Genomic DNA, 14,857 nt, shown 5'->3' with positions numbered 1-14,857 from the left:
GTATCGGCCTGATTGTTAGGTATTCCCTGGAAAATATCAAAAGTAACTTCATGTCTCTGGGAGTGTGTGAAGCAAATAAGTAATTTTCTCTTTAATTCTCCCAGTGGAGGATAAAAGCCAAGGCAGAGAAGCTTGCATTCTGGAGGTAAATAAATATTTGTGTTGATTGTATTGACAAGAGCATTTTGGTTTCCTGTACCATGAAATGGCATTCCAAAGACTGCCGAGCAGAAATGGTATTCAACTACTGAAGAAGGAACAGTGTCTTTCGCAACAGACTGGCAGGCCTACTGAGAACTTTATACTAGGATCACCAGGGATACGTGAAAAAAAGCCTTCAGATAAGTATAAGCCCTCAGGTAATATTTATATAGAAACGGTCAAACTAACAAAACTAGATTAACAGATCACCATTCCAGAACTTAGCTAACAGGAAAACACTGAGCTCACACAAAGAGTGTAATAACCCCAGTCTATGGACTGGAGTAATATTTACCAGTAACCCTTATGACACGCAGCCATGCAGAAGGACTATAGCACAACAATCCAGCAGCCAAGGGTGGAAAGGTGGCTCTACCTGTCCTAATTATAGGAACGGAAATCATCAAGTAAGTAAGTAGTAATTTCTTTTTTTTTTTTTTTTAGCATATAGACAGGTGGATCCAAAACCAGTGGGATGTACCAAAGCTATTCCTGAACAGGGAGGGAGGCTACCCGCGGTCCGATCAACAGCACATGCGCAAAGGTTGTGTCTTCCCAGGCCTTCACATCCAGGCGGTAATGCCTGGAAAAGGCGTATAAGGAGGACCATGTCGCAGCTTGGCAAATATCGATAGACAGCAATCTAACCTCCGCCCATGACACTGCCTGAGCCCAAGTGGAATGAGCCCTGACTAGGTAACTGCTGCTTAGCATCCACATACATGGCTATGAATACTTCCTTAATGCAGCGGGCAATCGTAGCCCGTGATACCAGCTCGCCCTGTTTACTCCCATTGAGGAGAACAAACAGGCGATCTGACTTCCCAAAAGTTTTAGAAACCTCCAAATACCTCAAGATATGGATGTCGAGGCAAACGCCGTAACAGACTATATTCCTCCGCATCTCTTTACCTGTCTAGAGACGGCAGGGAAATTGACTGATTTAAGTGAAAATCCGAGACCATTTTTGGCAAAAAAGGAAGGAACAATGCGAAGCTGTATCGCCCCCGGAGTCACCTGTAAAAACGGCTCCCAACAAGACAAAGCCTGCAGTACAGGTATTTTACATGCAGTAACCTCAAGGAAAGGCTACACATTGGCCATAAATTGGGGCCTGCCAAAAAATCCAAAACTAGATTAAGAGTCCATAAAGGCACCGGTAACTGCAAGGGAGGACGAAGAACCTTCACTCCTTTTAAGAAACAGGCCATGTCTGGATGAGTCAACTAGGGTCCACTATTCACTTCACCTCAGAAATAGGCAAGAGCCAGCACCTGAATCTTTAATGAATTAAGGACTAATCGAAAAAGAGTCACACGCAAATGATGATTGTCCCCCTTGAGATCTAATGGGGTGAAAAGAGCCCTCCTTCTTGGGCACAACAAAAAATGGAATATCGGTCTGTATATTCTTGAGATATGGGCCCTAGAACCACAGTCCACAAACTGAGAAGCTTGACCATGTACACTCCACTGCCTGTCTCTTCTGCAGAGAGTTGCAGGGAGATACCATAAAACATCCCGAGGAACACTGCGAAACTCCAGCACATAGCCATCCCTTATCACCTCCAGAACTCACTGGCCTAATGTGATTTAGATCCACCTCCGATACAAATGAGAGAGGCAACCCCCTATCTCCTGTTCCTGGGGATGGGTCAGCACACCTTCATTGGGAGACTTGGGGAACTCCACTACCCAAGCCTGTGCTCCTTCTGGGCTACCTGGGACAAAAGGATTGAGACCTACCCAAAGGTCGAGCCCTCTGAAAAGCTGCTCCTCTGTAGGGTCGAAAATGTTTCATCCCCTAGTACTATCTCTCATGCTAAAGGAGCATGGTGTCTGTTTCTTATCCTCTGGCAATCGAGGAATCTGGGACTCACCCCACTTATTGGCCATTTTCTCCAACTCATTCCCAAACAAGAGCAAGCCTTTAAAAGGCAATTTTGAAAGGTTAGACTTCGAGGATGTATCGGCCGACCAATTTCTCAGCCATAACCGATGCCTGGCTGCTATTACCGAAGCCATCCCTCTGGCCGAAGTGCGGACAAAATTGCAGCCCACATCTGCCAAAAAGGCAGTTGCTGGTTCCATCACTGCCCTGGTATTCACAACATATTCACTGACCTCCTGAGAGAGAAGTAAACAAGAAGGAGCCACCAGGGAACAAGAAGCCATCTGCAAATTCATTGCCATTGCTTCAAAAGCCTGCTTAAGGTGGCCTCAATTCTCCCATCCTGTGCATCCTTCAAGGCTGCTACCCCTTAAGAACATGCCATACTGGGTCAGACCAAGGGTCCATCAAGCCCAGCATCCTGTTTCCAACAGTGGCCAATCCAGGCCATAAGAACCTGGCAAGTACCCAAAAACTAAGTCTATTCCATGTTACTGTTGCTAGTAAAAGCAGTGGCTATTTTCTAAATCAACTTACCGTATTTTTCGCTCCATAAGACGCACCTGACCATAAGATGCACCTAGGATTCAGAGGGGGAAAATTAAAAAAAAAAAAAAAATTGTGCTAAACCGGCTCTGCGTCTGGGCGTCTTATGGAGCAAATTAGGGGAGTGCATAGCTTTTTTTTTTCTCCCCATTTTGTTTTCGGGTCTGGGGAGGGCCATTTCGGTCCACTCCCCAGATCAGAAAACTTTTCTTTCTCTGGGAACCCCCAAACCCCCCCCATCCCAACCCTTTAAATTAACAACCTCCATCCCCCTGACCCCCCAAGACCTGCCGAATTAATTTCCTGCAACCCCCCACCCTCCTGACCCCCCCAAGACCTGCCGAATTAATTTCCTGCAACCCCCCACCCTCCTGACCCCCCCAAGACCTGCCAAACGTCCCTGGTGGTCCAGCGGGGGTCCAGGAGCGGTCCGGGAACGATCTCCTGGGCGTGAGCCGTCGGCTGCCAGTAAACAAAATGGCGCCGACGGCCCTATGCCCTCACTATGTCACTGAGACCGGCCGCTGCTATTGGTCGGTCTCAGTGACATAGTGAGGGCATAGGGCCGTCGGCGCCATTTTGTTTACTGGCAGCCGACGGCCCTATGCCCACACTATGTCACTGAGACCGACCAATAGCAGCGGTCGGTCTCAGTGACATAGTGTGGGCATAGGGCCGTCGGCTGCCAGTAAACAAAATGGCGCCGACGGCCCTATGCCCTCACTATGTCACTGAGACCGACCGCTGCTATTGGTCGGTCTCAGTGACATAGTGAGGGCATAGGGCCGTCGGCGCCATTTTGTTTACTGGCAGCCGACGGCCCACACCCAGGAGATCATTCCCGGACCCCCGCTGGACCACCAGGGACGTTTGGCAGGTCTTGGGGGGGGTCAGGAGGGTGGGGGGTTGCAGGAAATTAATTTGTCAGGTCTTGGGGGGGTCATGAGGGTGGGGGGTTGTAGGAAATTAAGTCGGCAGGTCTTGGGGGAGTCGGGGGGGGGTTTGTTAGATTTTTGTTTGGTTTTTTTTTTATATTCGCTCCATAAGACGCACATACATTTTCCCCCCACCTTTGGGGGAAAAAAAGTGCGTCTTATGGAGCGAAAAATACGGTAATTAATAGCAGGTAATGGACTTCTCCTCCAAGAACTTATCCAATCCTGTTTTAAACACAGCTACACTAACTACACTAACCACATCCTCTGGCAACAAATTCCAGAGTTTAATTGTGCGTTGAGTGAAAAAGAACTTTCTCTGATTAGTTTTAAATGTGCCACATGCTAACTTCATGGAGTGCCCCCTAGTTTTTCTATTATCTGAAAGAGTAAATAACCGATTCACATCCCCCCGTTCTAGACCTCTTATTATTTTAAACGCCTCTATCATATCCCCCCTGTTCTAGACCTCTCATTATTTTAAACACTTCTATCATATCCCCCTATCTACGGGGATAGTTGTCTACTTGGTAACAGCACACACAAATGCATGCACTTTTGGAAAGCTCAATTGTTCTCTTGCAGCTGTCTCCAAGATGTACAGTCCTACCAAGGCTTGACCTCTTTAAATCTAGCTTCTGGGGTACCCCACTCAAAATCAATCAGTTCTTGAATGGCCTCCATAACAGGGAACAAACATGAGGCTTTACGCAAAGAAATCAAAATGGAATCTTTCTTTCTTTGGCTCAGACATTCAGCCCCTGGTACTCCCAGCATCTTAAATGTCTGGGAAATCAGACCCGATAATTCATCTCTATGAAAGAACCACAACATAGTTCTAAACAGCTCCAATCCTGGAGGAATTTCCCCATCCTCCAGGGAGTAAGGATCTGCTTCATCATCTGTGCCATCTGGGTCCCTATTGGGAAGACCCGTAGCAGATCTAGGCATGCTCAGACGCTAACCAGAAAGCACCAGGCGTGCAGGATTTCGCTGCCTGCAATCCTGACCTGTTAAGACTGGCTAGGGCCGAGGATCACACCTGAAGAAGAGACTGCAGTCCTTGAAAAAAATTTTACCCAAGAAAAGGCAGAGGGATGCATGCCAAAACCAGAGGCATCTGTCTTTTGCACACTGAACTACCTTCCTCCGCTAATGAACCAGTTAGGGGAGCTCCAAAATCAGGCCTGGCATCTCTTTTCCCATTCCTGCATCAGGCTGGGAAGAAATCGGGCTTAGTAAAATCAGACAAAAGCAATTCCTCCTGAGCATCCAAACAGCACTGACATAAGTTAGAGAGAATGCCAGGCTGGGATGCCTGAATATGACAAGCAGCACAGAGGGTAAGGCGCTTAGGTTTCTTTGCTATAGGCGCCATCAGTCTATCAGTACACTTTAACAAGCGTCTGAGAAGAGTGCGTCCAGTTGTATTTGCACTACAAAAAACTAGGCTCCCAAAATTTAGGTGTCCAAAAATTCATGCTCAACACTGTGCCTCGATGAGCACCCAAAAACTGAGTTTCCACAAGATCGCTCAGATAGCATGTGTAAATAAGCATGTGAGTATGAACGCCCAGATGGACGCCCCTATGCGTTCAACCTGGCACCCAACCAAGCTAACAAACTGGGTACCCAACTGGACGGACAGCCAGACACATAAGCACAAACTGACGGAACTGAAGAGGACAGCCTTATGCACAGGAAAAACACGCAAAATGCCACCGCGGCCTAGCAAGTGGCGAACAAGTAAAGTCTCGGAGCAGGGCCTAGCCAAAAGGCTGCTCAACCCGCCAGGCTGCCCACGTCCTCTAAGTTCCCCCGGAGGCGGGAATGAATGTCTGATCAGTGCGCAGTGCACAGAGACCGGAAGGGAGAGAAATCCCTACAAAACTCTTTGCCCTCTCCCTCTACAGCCAGGTTGGTCCCTGGCTACAGAGGGAGAGGGCAAAGACATTCACCGTTGCACTCAGCTATCTGCACCTTTTTTTTTTTTCGTTTGTTTGTTGTTTTTTTTAACAGCCAAGTCCATGCCAGCTGGAAAAAAAACAACCCAAAAACAGCTACTGGACCAAGGCACTCATCTGAGGGAGGAATCCAAAAATATCACCTTAGGATTTTTCACCTAATATAGGGACCATAAGGTATCACCACAGGAGAGTAGGGTCTAATAAATCTTTTAAAATTTTTTAAGCATTCCCCAGTGGGGAGCTATGTCCACCATGCTGGAGACGGAGAATACTGGTGTGTTGATGTCAGTGCAGGGGGTATATAAATCTAAATAAATCTTTTTTTTTTTAACCTGTTGGCAGTCTCCATCTGCTGGTAGAGATGCACAACCAACTGGTTTTGGATCCACCTGTCCCGTATGCTAAGAAAGAGCAGTTAACAGGAAAAAAAAACTGCCAACAGGTTAAAAAAAAAAAAAAAAAAAAAAGATTTATTTAGATAAAATTATCTAGATAAGTTTCACTGCACTTAGCCAGTGCCAGGAGAAGCTGTCCTCTCAAAGATGTGTAGATCTGGGACAGGGTCTTGGCACACATCTAGTTCCTTTGCACTCCCGGTCAAGACAGAACTTTTAGTGAATTCTAGGCTAGTCTCCACTAGAGCTGGTACTATACAACCAAGGATAGTCCAAGGCACTGACTCCCTGACAAATAGTAATACAGAATGCTAAAATATTACCACCACCTTTTGGAGACTGGAAGAGTATGCATGCCAAGCATCATTTGGAGTATATGGTAGGTTAACCTGTTTAGTGCAAGCTGCTAGAAACTGCAAAGCACAGCAGGTGTTAAGCTGCACCTGTCTAAGTACAAGAATTGAAGGTTTCAATGCCAAATAAGAAATATCAACAGGTACAAAGATCTTCATTTTGCTACATCTAGCAACACGAATACTGTATGAACCCCCGCTAGTAATTAGTCATTGCATGTACAGCAGCATCCACAATGTGCTCTGTACTGAGTGCACTGGATCTACTAAGCAACACCTACACTGAGAGACCTCTGCTGGTAACAAGCATGTTGTATGAAATTGTTCTAATACTAAGCATATCATACCAAACCATTCCCAAACTGAATACTTACCTTAGTCTATGTGCCTATTTGTAAACCGTTGCGATGGTATATAACTTAGCGACAGTATAGAAAAGTTTTTAAATAAATAAAAAATAAATACAATACCAATCCTGCTGATAATGAAGTCACCAAATCTACCAGCAATACAAAGACTGTATATGCATATAAACAAACTGTACACATCAATTTAAACATTTCTTACGTGTCATAGTCCTGGACCACATTCCCAACACACCACAGTGCAGTTAGATACTCATTGACCCCATTAGGGCTGATGAAATGCAGCGAGTCTGGTGACTTTGGATCACCGTTGGAGCCAGTGAAGTCTATGCCAACCTAGGTTTAAAAACAGCCAGAGGGTTATTGCAGTAAAACAGGAGAACAAGGCCAGTGGGAACAAAATTGACTCAAAACTGAACATCTTTAAGGGTCAAGATAAAATGACAGACAAAAAAGGAAAAAAAAATTAGCACATTCTTTCAGGGGCTCAATTACAAAGGTATTTTTTCTGGCTATTGATTAAAGTGCTGTAACAATTTTGAAAAGGAGAAATCTCCTAACCCGTTAATTTCCTTCCCAATAGTCCTGCTATATCAGTCCATGTCTTGACAAGTGGGTTATTTCCCCCTACCAGCAGATGGAGACAAACACTACTGTTTTACTGTTTGACATCACAGCTAGTACTTAGGAGGTGGTGTTAACAGCAGGAATCCAGTACCCTTCTAATAAAGCTTCAGATCAGACCCCATCAAATGAAGATCAATCAAATGTCAACCATAAAATATTATTTTCCTTGTAACCTGCAACAGGAGGAAAAGAGAAAAAGAAGGGAACCAACACTACAGTCAAAGCCAGGACAAAAATACTCAACCAGATAGCAAAAATGAACTGTCTGAAATACAGCCTTGCTTTTCAGGTGGGTCCCGGATTGTTGTAGCAGGACTAATGGAAATTAAATTAATAGGTAAGGAAATTCTTCCTTCCATCTCGTCCTGCTACACCAGTCCAAGCCTTGACAAGTGTGAAGTACCAAAGCTTCATCTATTTGGGTGGAAGGAAGCGGGGCTGCAATAAGAACCCCTGAACTGTAAGATGAATCCTCCCATGCCATCACATCCAGTCGATAATGTTTCACAAAGGTGTACAGCGTAGACAAAGTGGCTTGCCCTGCAAATATCAGCTGGCACGAGTGCATGCACTTCTGCACAAGATATGGACTGGCCTGGGTGGAATTCGTGCACACCACACCACCCTTCAGCACATAAGCAGACTCCACCATCTCTTTTATCCAGTGAGCCAGAGCAGCTTAGGAGGCCGCCTCCCCTTTACGCAGACCTTTGGCACCTGTAGACGAAGCAGACGTGCTATCTGCCGCTGAATTTTGTTTACTCTGTCGTCTGTAAGAAACACTCTGCTCCACTGGGTGTCGAAACGGGCTCCCAAATATTCGAGGGAACAGGAGGGGACCAGATGGCTCTTCTGCACATTGATAACCCAGCCTAGAGATTCCAGGAGCAACTGAACTCGGTCCACGGACCGCACACATTCCTCTAGTGACTTCGCCCGTATCAGCCAATCTTCCAAGTAAGGGTGCACCAGCAATCCCTCCCTGTCGCAGCGCTGCCGCTACTACCACCATCACCTTTGTAAAGGTCTGCGGGGCGGTGGCCAGCCCGAAAGACAGTGCTTGAAACTGATAGTGCTGTCCCGGAACCATGAATCTGAGAAACTTCTGGTGCTCCTGACGGATGGAGATATGCAGATAAGCCTCGGTGAGATCCAGAGACGCCAAAAACTCTCCTCCCCATACCGCTGCAATTACGGTGCGCAACGTCTCCATCCGAAAACGTACCACCTTCAAACTCTGGTTGACTTTCTTCGGGTCTAGGATAGGTCGGAATGTGCCTTCCTTCTTGGGCACCACAAAATAGATGGAATATCTGCCTTGTCCCTGTTCGGACACTGGCACCGGTACAACCGCCTCCAGACTTAACAGCCGCTGAAGCGTTTCCTGGACCGCTGCCCACTTGCTTCGGGAAAGACAACGCGACTCCAGAAAGACCGACCACAGTGGGCGAGAAAATTCTAAGGCATAGCCGTTTCTCACCACGCTCAACACCCACCGGTCGGAAGTGATCTTGATCCACTTCCCGTACAACCGGGCCAGCCTGCCCCCGATTACCAGAGTAGAGGAGTGGACCTGCCAGATCTCATTGTGAGGACTTATTGCCACCCGCACCCTGGGTGGATCCACCTCTAGATAACCTTCCAGCCCCTCAAAAGGACTGTTGCCTATGCGAGGACTGTCTTGGGGCCGAGGCTCCCGAGGACCTCGTCTGACGAAAACATCTGGACTCCCGAAAGCAAGGCCAAGGAGAGAAAGGTTTCCGGCCAGACTTTCAATCCTCTGGCAGCTTATTGCCCCTTTGTCTCCCCCAGTGACTTCATCAGACGATCGAGGTCCTCACCAAAGAGCAGTTTCCCCTGAAAGGGCAGATTACAGAGCTGTGATTTTGATGACAGATCCGCTGACCAGTTGTGTAGCCACAAGTGTCGTCTGGACGCCGACACCATAGTGCGGGCCGTGGTTCTCACCAGGTTATACAAGGCATCTGCGCCATAGGCAACCCCTGCCTCCAGGCGGGCCGCCTGGACTGGGGAAAGAATCCCGGAGGCAGACTGCTCCTTGCGGCTTCTGGATCCAACACAAACAGGCCCACTGCATCAGACTTGCACATACCGCTGCTTGTAGGCCGAGCCCCAGGACCTCAAAAGCTCGACTGAGATGCACATCCAACTTCCGATCCTGAACATCTTTCAGAGCGGAAGCTTCAGAAACCTGAATAGTGGTCTTCTTAGTGACTTCCGAAACTGCCGCATCCACCTTCGGGACCTTGAGAATGTCCAGATTGTCCTGCAGAAGCGGATAAAGCTTGGACATCGCTCTGCCAACTCACAGACCCGAGTCGGGAAATCCCACTCTCGGTTGATCAATTTCTGGATTTTCTTCGGAATTGGGAAAGCACTGGGGGGTCTCCGTAGGCCATCCAGAACCGGATTAACCCGTTCAGCATCTGAATCCTCCAGGGTGAGCTTAATCCCCAGCTCCTTCAACACCTGAGGTAAAAGCTGGCGAAGCTCTCCTCTCTTGAAAAGCCGGATCACCCGAAGATCATCGCCTTCAACCTCCGGACCCTCCAAGGTCCCCTGTTCAGTCTTAGAGTCCCCTGGGTCCAGAGGTGGACCCCCAAACGGGTCCCCATCCTGATTGGCCTCCGAGGAGACCTCATCCTCCTGCTTAGACTGGTCCGAATCTTCCGAGTCAGATTCCAATCATGCTAGCCATCCCTCGGGAGGCAGAGTTCGCGGGCCCGCTGAACCTTCCCCCGCTTTGCTGAACCTGGACCTTCTGTGACACCGCACTTGCCTGCCTGCCTAGCCAGGAAGGCCTCGTGCAGTAAAAGTACGAATTCAGGTGAAAATCCCCCCGGGGCCCCCAAAGGGCGCTTGGGGCTGCTAGGGCCCAAGAATTCTGGACCTTTTTCCCTAGGTTGAACCATGGGAGACAGGAGCGCGGGGACCCCCCGGACCCCTGGGGAGAAGCCCCGCTATCTGGCTCCGCTTCTGCAGCCATAGCCACTCCTTCCTGTGATCCCAGCGCCACCGCTGTGGTCCGGTAATGCCTCCGTGGCTTTGCTTGCCTTTCAGACCCCCCTTCCAGCACACTTCGTGCAGAGGAGGTGGTCATTCAGGTCGACCGACGGGCTACCACAGGCCCTGCAGGTCTCTCTGAGCTGCTTGTCTGTCATAACAAGCACCAAGAAATAAAGCAAGGCAAAATAAAAATCCAAGCAGGCAATCCTATGCGTGCCGCGCTTTCCTATGGCCCGGATCGCGAGGGGGAGGGGCACACCATACGGCAGCTGTCAAACCCTGAAGAGGGTGCACTGCCCCAAGAATTTCCCGCCAATGTGGAGAGCAGGGTACTGCCACGACTGAAAACCGTGCGGCTCGTTCGGGAGGATAGCCAGCCCCCACTGGAGTGAATCTGCCCCGACTGGGACTACCCTCCTCCGAATGATCCCCCGATCCGCCCACTTACTGCCCAGCCTGTACCCGATCTCGCCGAGGATTTCAGCCTGCTCACGAGTCTGCTGTTGCAAAAGCAGACAGCTGCCAGTGACTTTTTCTTTTTTTACAACAAAGATTTAAAGGCCCAGACACACAGGAAAGCACAAAAATAAAAGTAAGGGTACTTCCCTGTCCTGGGCAGGCAGAGGGGGCTTCCGACCCACCGAGGGAACCAGACCACTGGCTGTCAGTGGTCCCGGGGTCATGGGCTGAAGCTGGCCAGGGGCTTTCGCCCTGCTCAATCCGAGGGATGACCCTTCTGCAGGAGGAGCCTGTCACCTCGGGGAGCAATTTTCCTTAAAATATCCAGTCAGTCGGGACTGCAGGGTGAGCACCTGTATCATCTGCTGGAGGTAGAGAAATACTGAGGGACTGCAGGTGGCACTCGCGTATATGGGGCAGTGCCCAAAGTTTTGTTCTCTACTTCTATCTGCTGGTAGGGATGAATAAAACCCGCTTGTCTGGACTGATCTGGGTATGTTCAGGAACTCATCTTAACCAGCTATATTCAAAAAGAATATAGCTGGTTCAGTGGCAGAGGTTTTTTAAAAAAAAACAAAACAGTGCCATGCAGGCCTGCAGCCCGAGTCTCTGGATCCCCCAAGTAATCATTTACTAATCTGCCCTGCCATGCTGAATTTCCCCAACCCCACAAAACCCTTTGAATGTAGGTAAGTGGTAGGAACCTGGTCCTGTATCTTCCCTACCTTTCTCCCTGGTTCTGTAAATGGGTTCAAATCACTTTTCCTGTACCTCCCTTCCTCACCACCGTAACTCTAACCCTCCCGGTACTTTGCATTATGGAAATCTTCAGCCAGGATCATGGTATGCTGCAACTGCAAGTCCAGCCAGTGCTTCCTTGCTTCCACACCTTCCTGGGCTGTCTACTCTGTTGCAGATTTTGGTAATATCTGCAAAAATACAAACCTTTCCCAATAGTCCTCCTGCACTAGCACTTCTTTTCAACATTTTCATAAGTGATATTGTGTTAGGACTATTGGGAAAGGTTTTTCTTTTTGCATATTATCCCAAAACCTGTATAGGGTTGACACCCTATGCACTTCTGCACGTCTCAGGACAAAATTCAGCATTGGCCAAGAGCAAAGTAAGTAGGGAGACCTCTTCTGAGAGCTACACTAACTTAAGAATGCTAACATCTTACATGTTTGGATCCTCTTTCATGCAGACACCATTTTGTACATGAGTTATTAAAGATGAAAACTCAGACTTACAGTGAAGTTGATTTGGCAGCCACCCATAACATAGTCCAAAAAGGAGTATTCTACTTCAATCTAAAAAGGGGACAGATAGAAAGTCACCTCAGTTCTCAGTTATGCACCAGGTTTCTTGCAGTAGCACCAGGTCACATAAGAGTTATACACTAGAAGCAATGCCTTTCTCTCAAGCATTCACCAGGCCATAGTCAATATTACATGCTAGCAGTAGCTCATTTCTCTTAGCATTATCAGCTCACACAATTTTAACACACTAGAAGGGGCTACCCACCCCCCCACACGTACCTTGCAAGACTTGATCCGAACAATTCCAGAATTTTTGTAACTTTTCTTTTTCTGTTTCTTTTCTGGATGGATACATTCAAACTCCACCTGCACAGAACAGCAAATGTTACAAGCAGCATAGATAGTAAAGCAACAGGTTTTTTTTTTTATCGTTTTCTGTGGGATGTTTCAAAATTAATCCTAGTCAATGGACACCATCAAACAAGAACTAGTCTAGTACTCCTCCCTTTTTCTATAACATCTGAACTATGTAGAGACCTGGTTCTTCAGGACATCTTTATGGTCTTAAAGTGGAATGCAGTTTTTTAGTTACTACTAAGGTTGTTCTTTGGCTGATCAGCAGATGGCACTGTTAAAGAATAGTACTTGGTTCCCCCACCCAACAGACATGCACAGTGAGAGCAGCATAGGCCAGAAGTCAAGCCAGTAAACCATACCAAGACAGACCTTCATTTGCTCAGATCAGCATATTAATGTGACCGTGCATAAACATTATTCCATGAGAACAGGTCAAACAGTGAGTGGTAAAACTGCAAAATTGCAGTCTTGGCTAATTTCCTACTGAAACCACATACATTATGGCTCAGTTGGCATGCAAGAACTCTGCCACATCATTTGAAGTTGTGTCTTGTTCTTTCAAAGGCATGCCCTGGACATATGAAAACTTCATATACAAATGAGAATTACTATGATTCAGGGAGAGGGTATGCTGCCCTTCTGCTGTAGAGACAGAAATCGCAAGTCTCATTAAGTATGATTCATTAAGCAATACCAGTCGTAAGTATGTACTGGTGAGATCCCACAGCAGAATGGAAGGCTTTGGCCTTGCAGAAGGAAGACACTTTGAATATGAGCGGCACTTGCATCAGGCAACTAGTGTCACTAAACCACTATACTAGATTAAGATAACTAGCAAAAACTAGATGGGTAATGAACCCTGATCTTCAAGGATAACAAACAGACCTGGATTTTAGGACTATGCAAATGAACCTGGTTCTGGGAGGAAATGTACACAAACCTAATGACAATTCATTGTGGAAGTCCTGAAAGACAGACCTGTCTGTGGCATTCACGGCCCAGAGTTCATTATCTCTGCATTAGCCGTAACAGCAGACAGAAATGAAGTTTAGCTCTGTAGTCTGTTTAACCTAACTCAGGTCATAATTAAAGAAGGATCCATTTCTGGTTTTCTGGCCTTATGTAAGTAAACAGAACAGAAAATTATGACCAGATCACAATCTCAAGTTATTCCGAACCCACCAATTGAGAATGTGAAGGCTATCCTTTAACAGAATAATTGCTTTACTCTGCTTTTTGAAACACCAAAATATAAGTTTCTGATTGGGCTTGAAATAAAATCCCTCTGTCATCTGTCTGAAGTGACTGACTTACATACAAAATTTACCTGGGCCACAAGTAAAGGGAGGCAGGAGACATCAGGGACAGGCAATCAATAGCCTGATGGGAGCCAGGGAAAGGGATGGGTACTGCCAGCTCAACAAAAACAGTGAGGGGAAGATGAGGAGATACCCACTGATGGGATAAGCAAGATATTAGGCATGCCTCAGTGATAATGCATCTTGATCCCATTTGGCCATAAAAGGACAGACAGATTCATCTTCTGGAGAATTTTCTAATTCCAGCTACGCTATTAATAAGAGTCTTATATAAGTTACTATACGTTGAAGTGATGTCATTTATAGTAAAAAAAAAAATATCAATTCTTGTGGCAGACACACTGATTTCTTGACCATCTTATAGTACAAGAGCACATATTAACCCTGGGCTTTCCAAACCTATCCTGGTCACTCCAATAGAAGTTTCAGAATATCCACATTGAATATGCATGAGATAAATTTGTCTATATTAGAGATCTAGTATATGCAAACTTATCTTAAGCATATTAGTTACAGATATCCTGAAAATCCAATTGGCTGTGGGGTCAGAAGCCCTCTAATCTATAGCAGTGTAATTAAATAATTTACAGTAATTTATAAATTCTAAATCCATAAAAGCAAAACAAATCAGAAAAAGAAAACCAAAATCTGGCTCACCGGAGAACTGCCACTTGCTTTCTGCAGTTGAGACAAGTTAGTCTCAAAACTGCCTATCAAGTCATGAGACCCGTCATTATCATAATCAGTACAGTGTACCTGAAAGGAGAGAAAGAGCAGGCAATGGGAAGAACACACAATGATAGAAGCTGACAGACGCTCACCACTTGGTCTCTTCCTTCCAACAGCTTTGCGGTGGTGCACGTGTATTCCCCTATCAAATCTGAACTGGAGTTCTCGTCCATATCACTAACTGTGACCTGACAGTGGAACAGACATGGAAAATGAGTCCGACACAAGGTGCTGCAATACCTCTAAAGCAGAATGCTGTCTTACAACTAGTGATTGGGACTTGGCACAGAAACCTGTGGGGAAATTTCTTTAAGTACACAGACAGGATCTGGGTCTCCCTGTTGACTACGGTGAACTGCCTTAGTTGGCATACCTGGGAACTCTCCTGACTTCACTCGCAGACTCCATGGTTCTTTGGCAAAATACTA

The 14,857-nt window shown here is 46.7% G+C and overlaps 1 protein-coding gene across 9 annotated transcripts in view; it reads right to left on the bottom strand.

The window, feature by feature from the left end:
* The window catches only part of LOC115096893 (copine-1-like), a 238,687-nt gene that overhangs the window by 30,958 nt on the left and 192,872 nt on the right, over nucleotides 1–14,857 (bottom strand). For 8 of the 9 annotated variants that reach the window (XM_029612134.1, XM_029612136.1, XM_029612139.1 and 5 more), the window contains 4 exons: nucleotides 14,358–14,456; nucleotides 12,304–12,390; nucleotides 12,016–12,075; nucleotides 6,855–6,988 (listed from right to left, as the gene is read on the bottom strand). In XM_029612134.1, coding sequence (XP_029467994.1) covers nucleotides 6,855–6,988; nucleotides 12,016–12,075; nucleotides 12,304–12,390; nucleotides 14,358–14,456 — 380 coding nt within the window. Of the gene's footprint in view, nucleotides 1–6,854; nucleotides 6,989–12,015; nucleotides 12,076–12,303; nucleotides 12,391–14,357; nucleotides 14,457–14,521; nucleotides 14,618–14,857 lie in introns of all 9 variants that reach the window. The other variant, XM_029612135.1, reaches the window with a different exon arrangement.

Source organism: Rhinatrema bivittatum, chromosome 8 (assembly GCF_901001135.1).
Source record: "Rhinatrema bivittatum chromosome 8, aRhiBiv1.1, whole genome shotgun sequence".
NCBI lineage: Eukaryota > Metazoa > Chordata > Amphibia > Gymnophiona > Rhinatrematidae > Rhinatrema > Rhinatrema bivittatum.
Note: the sequence above shows the minus strand (reverse complement) of the source record. Positions and strands in the feature narration are given on the sequence as shown.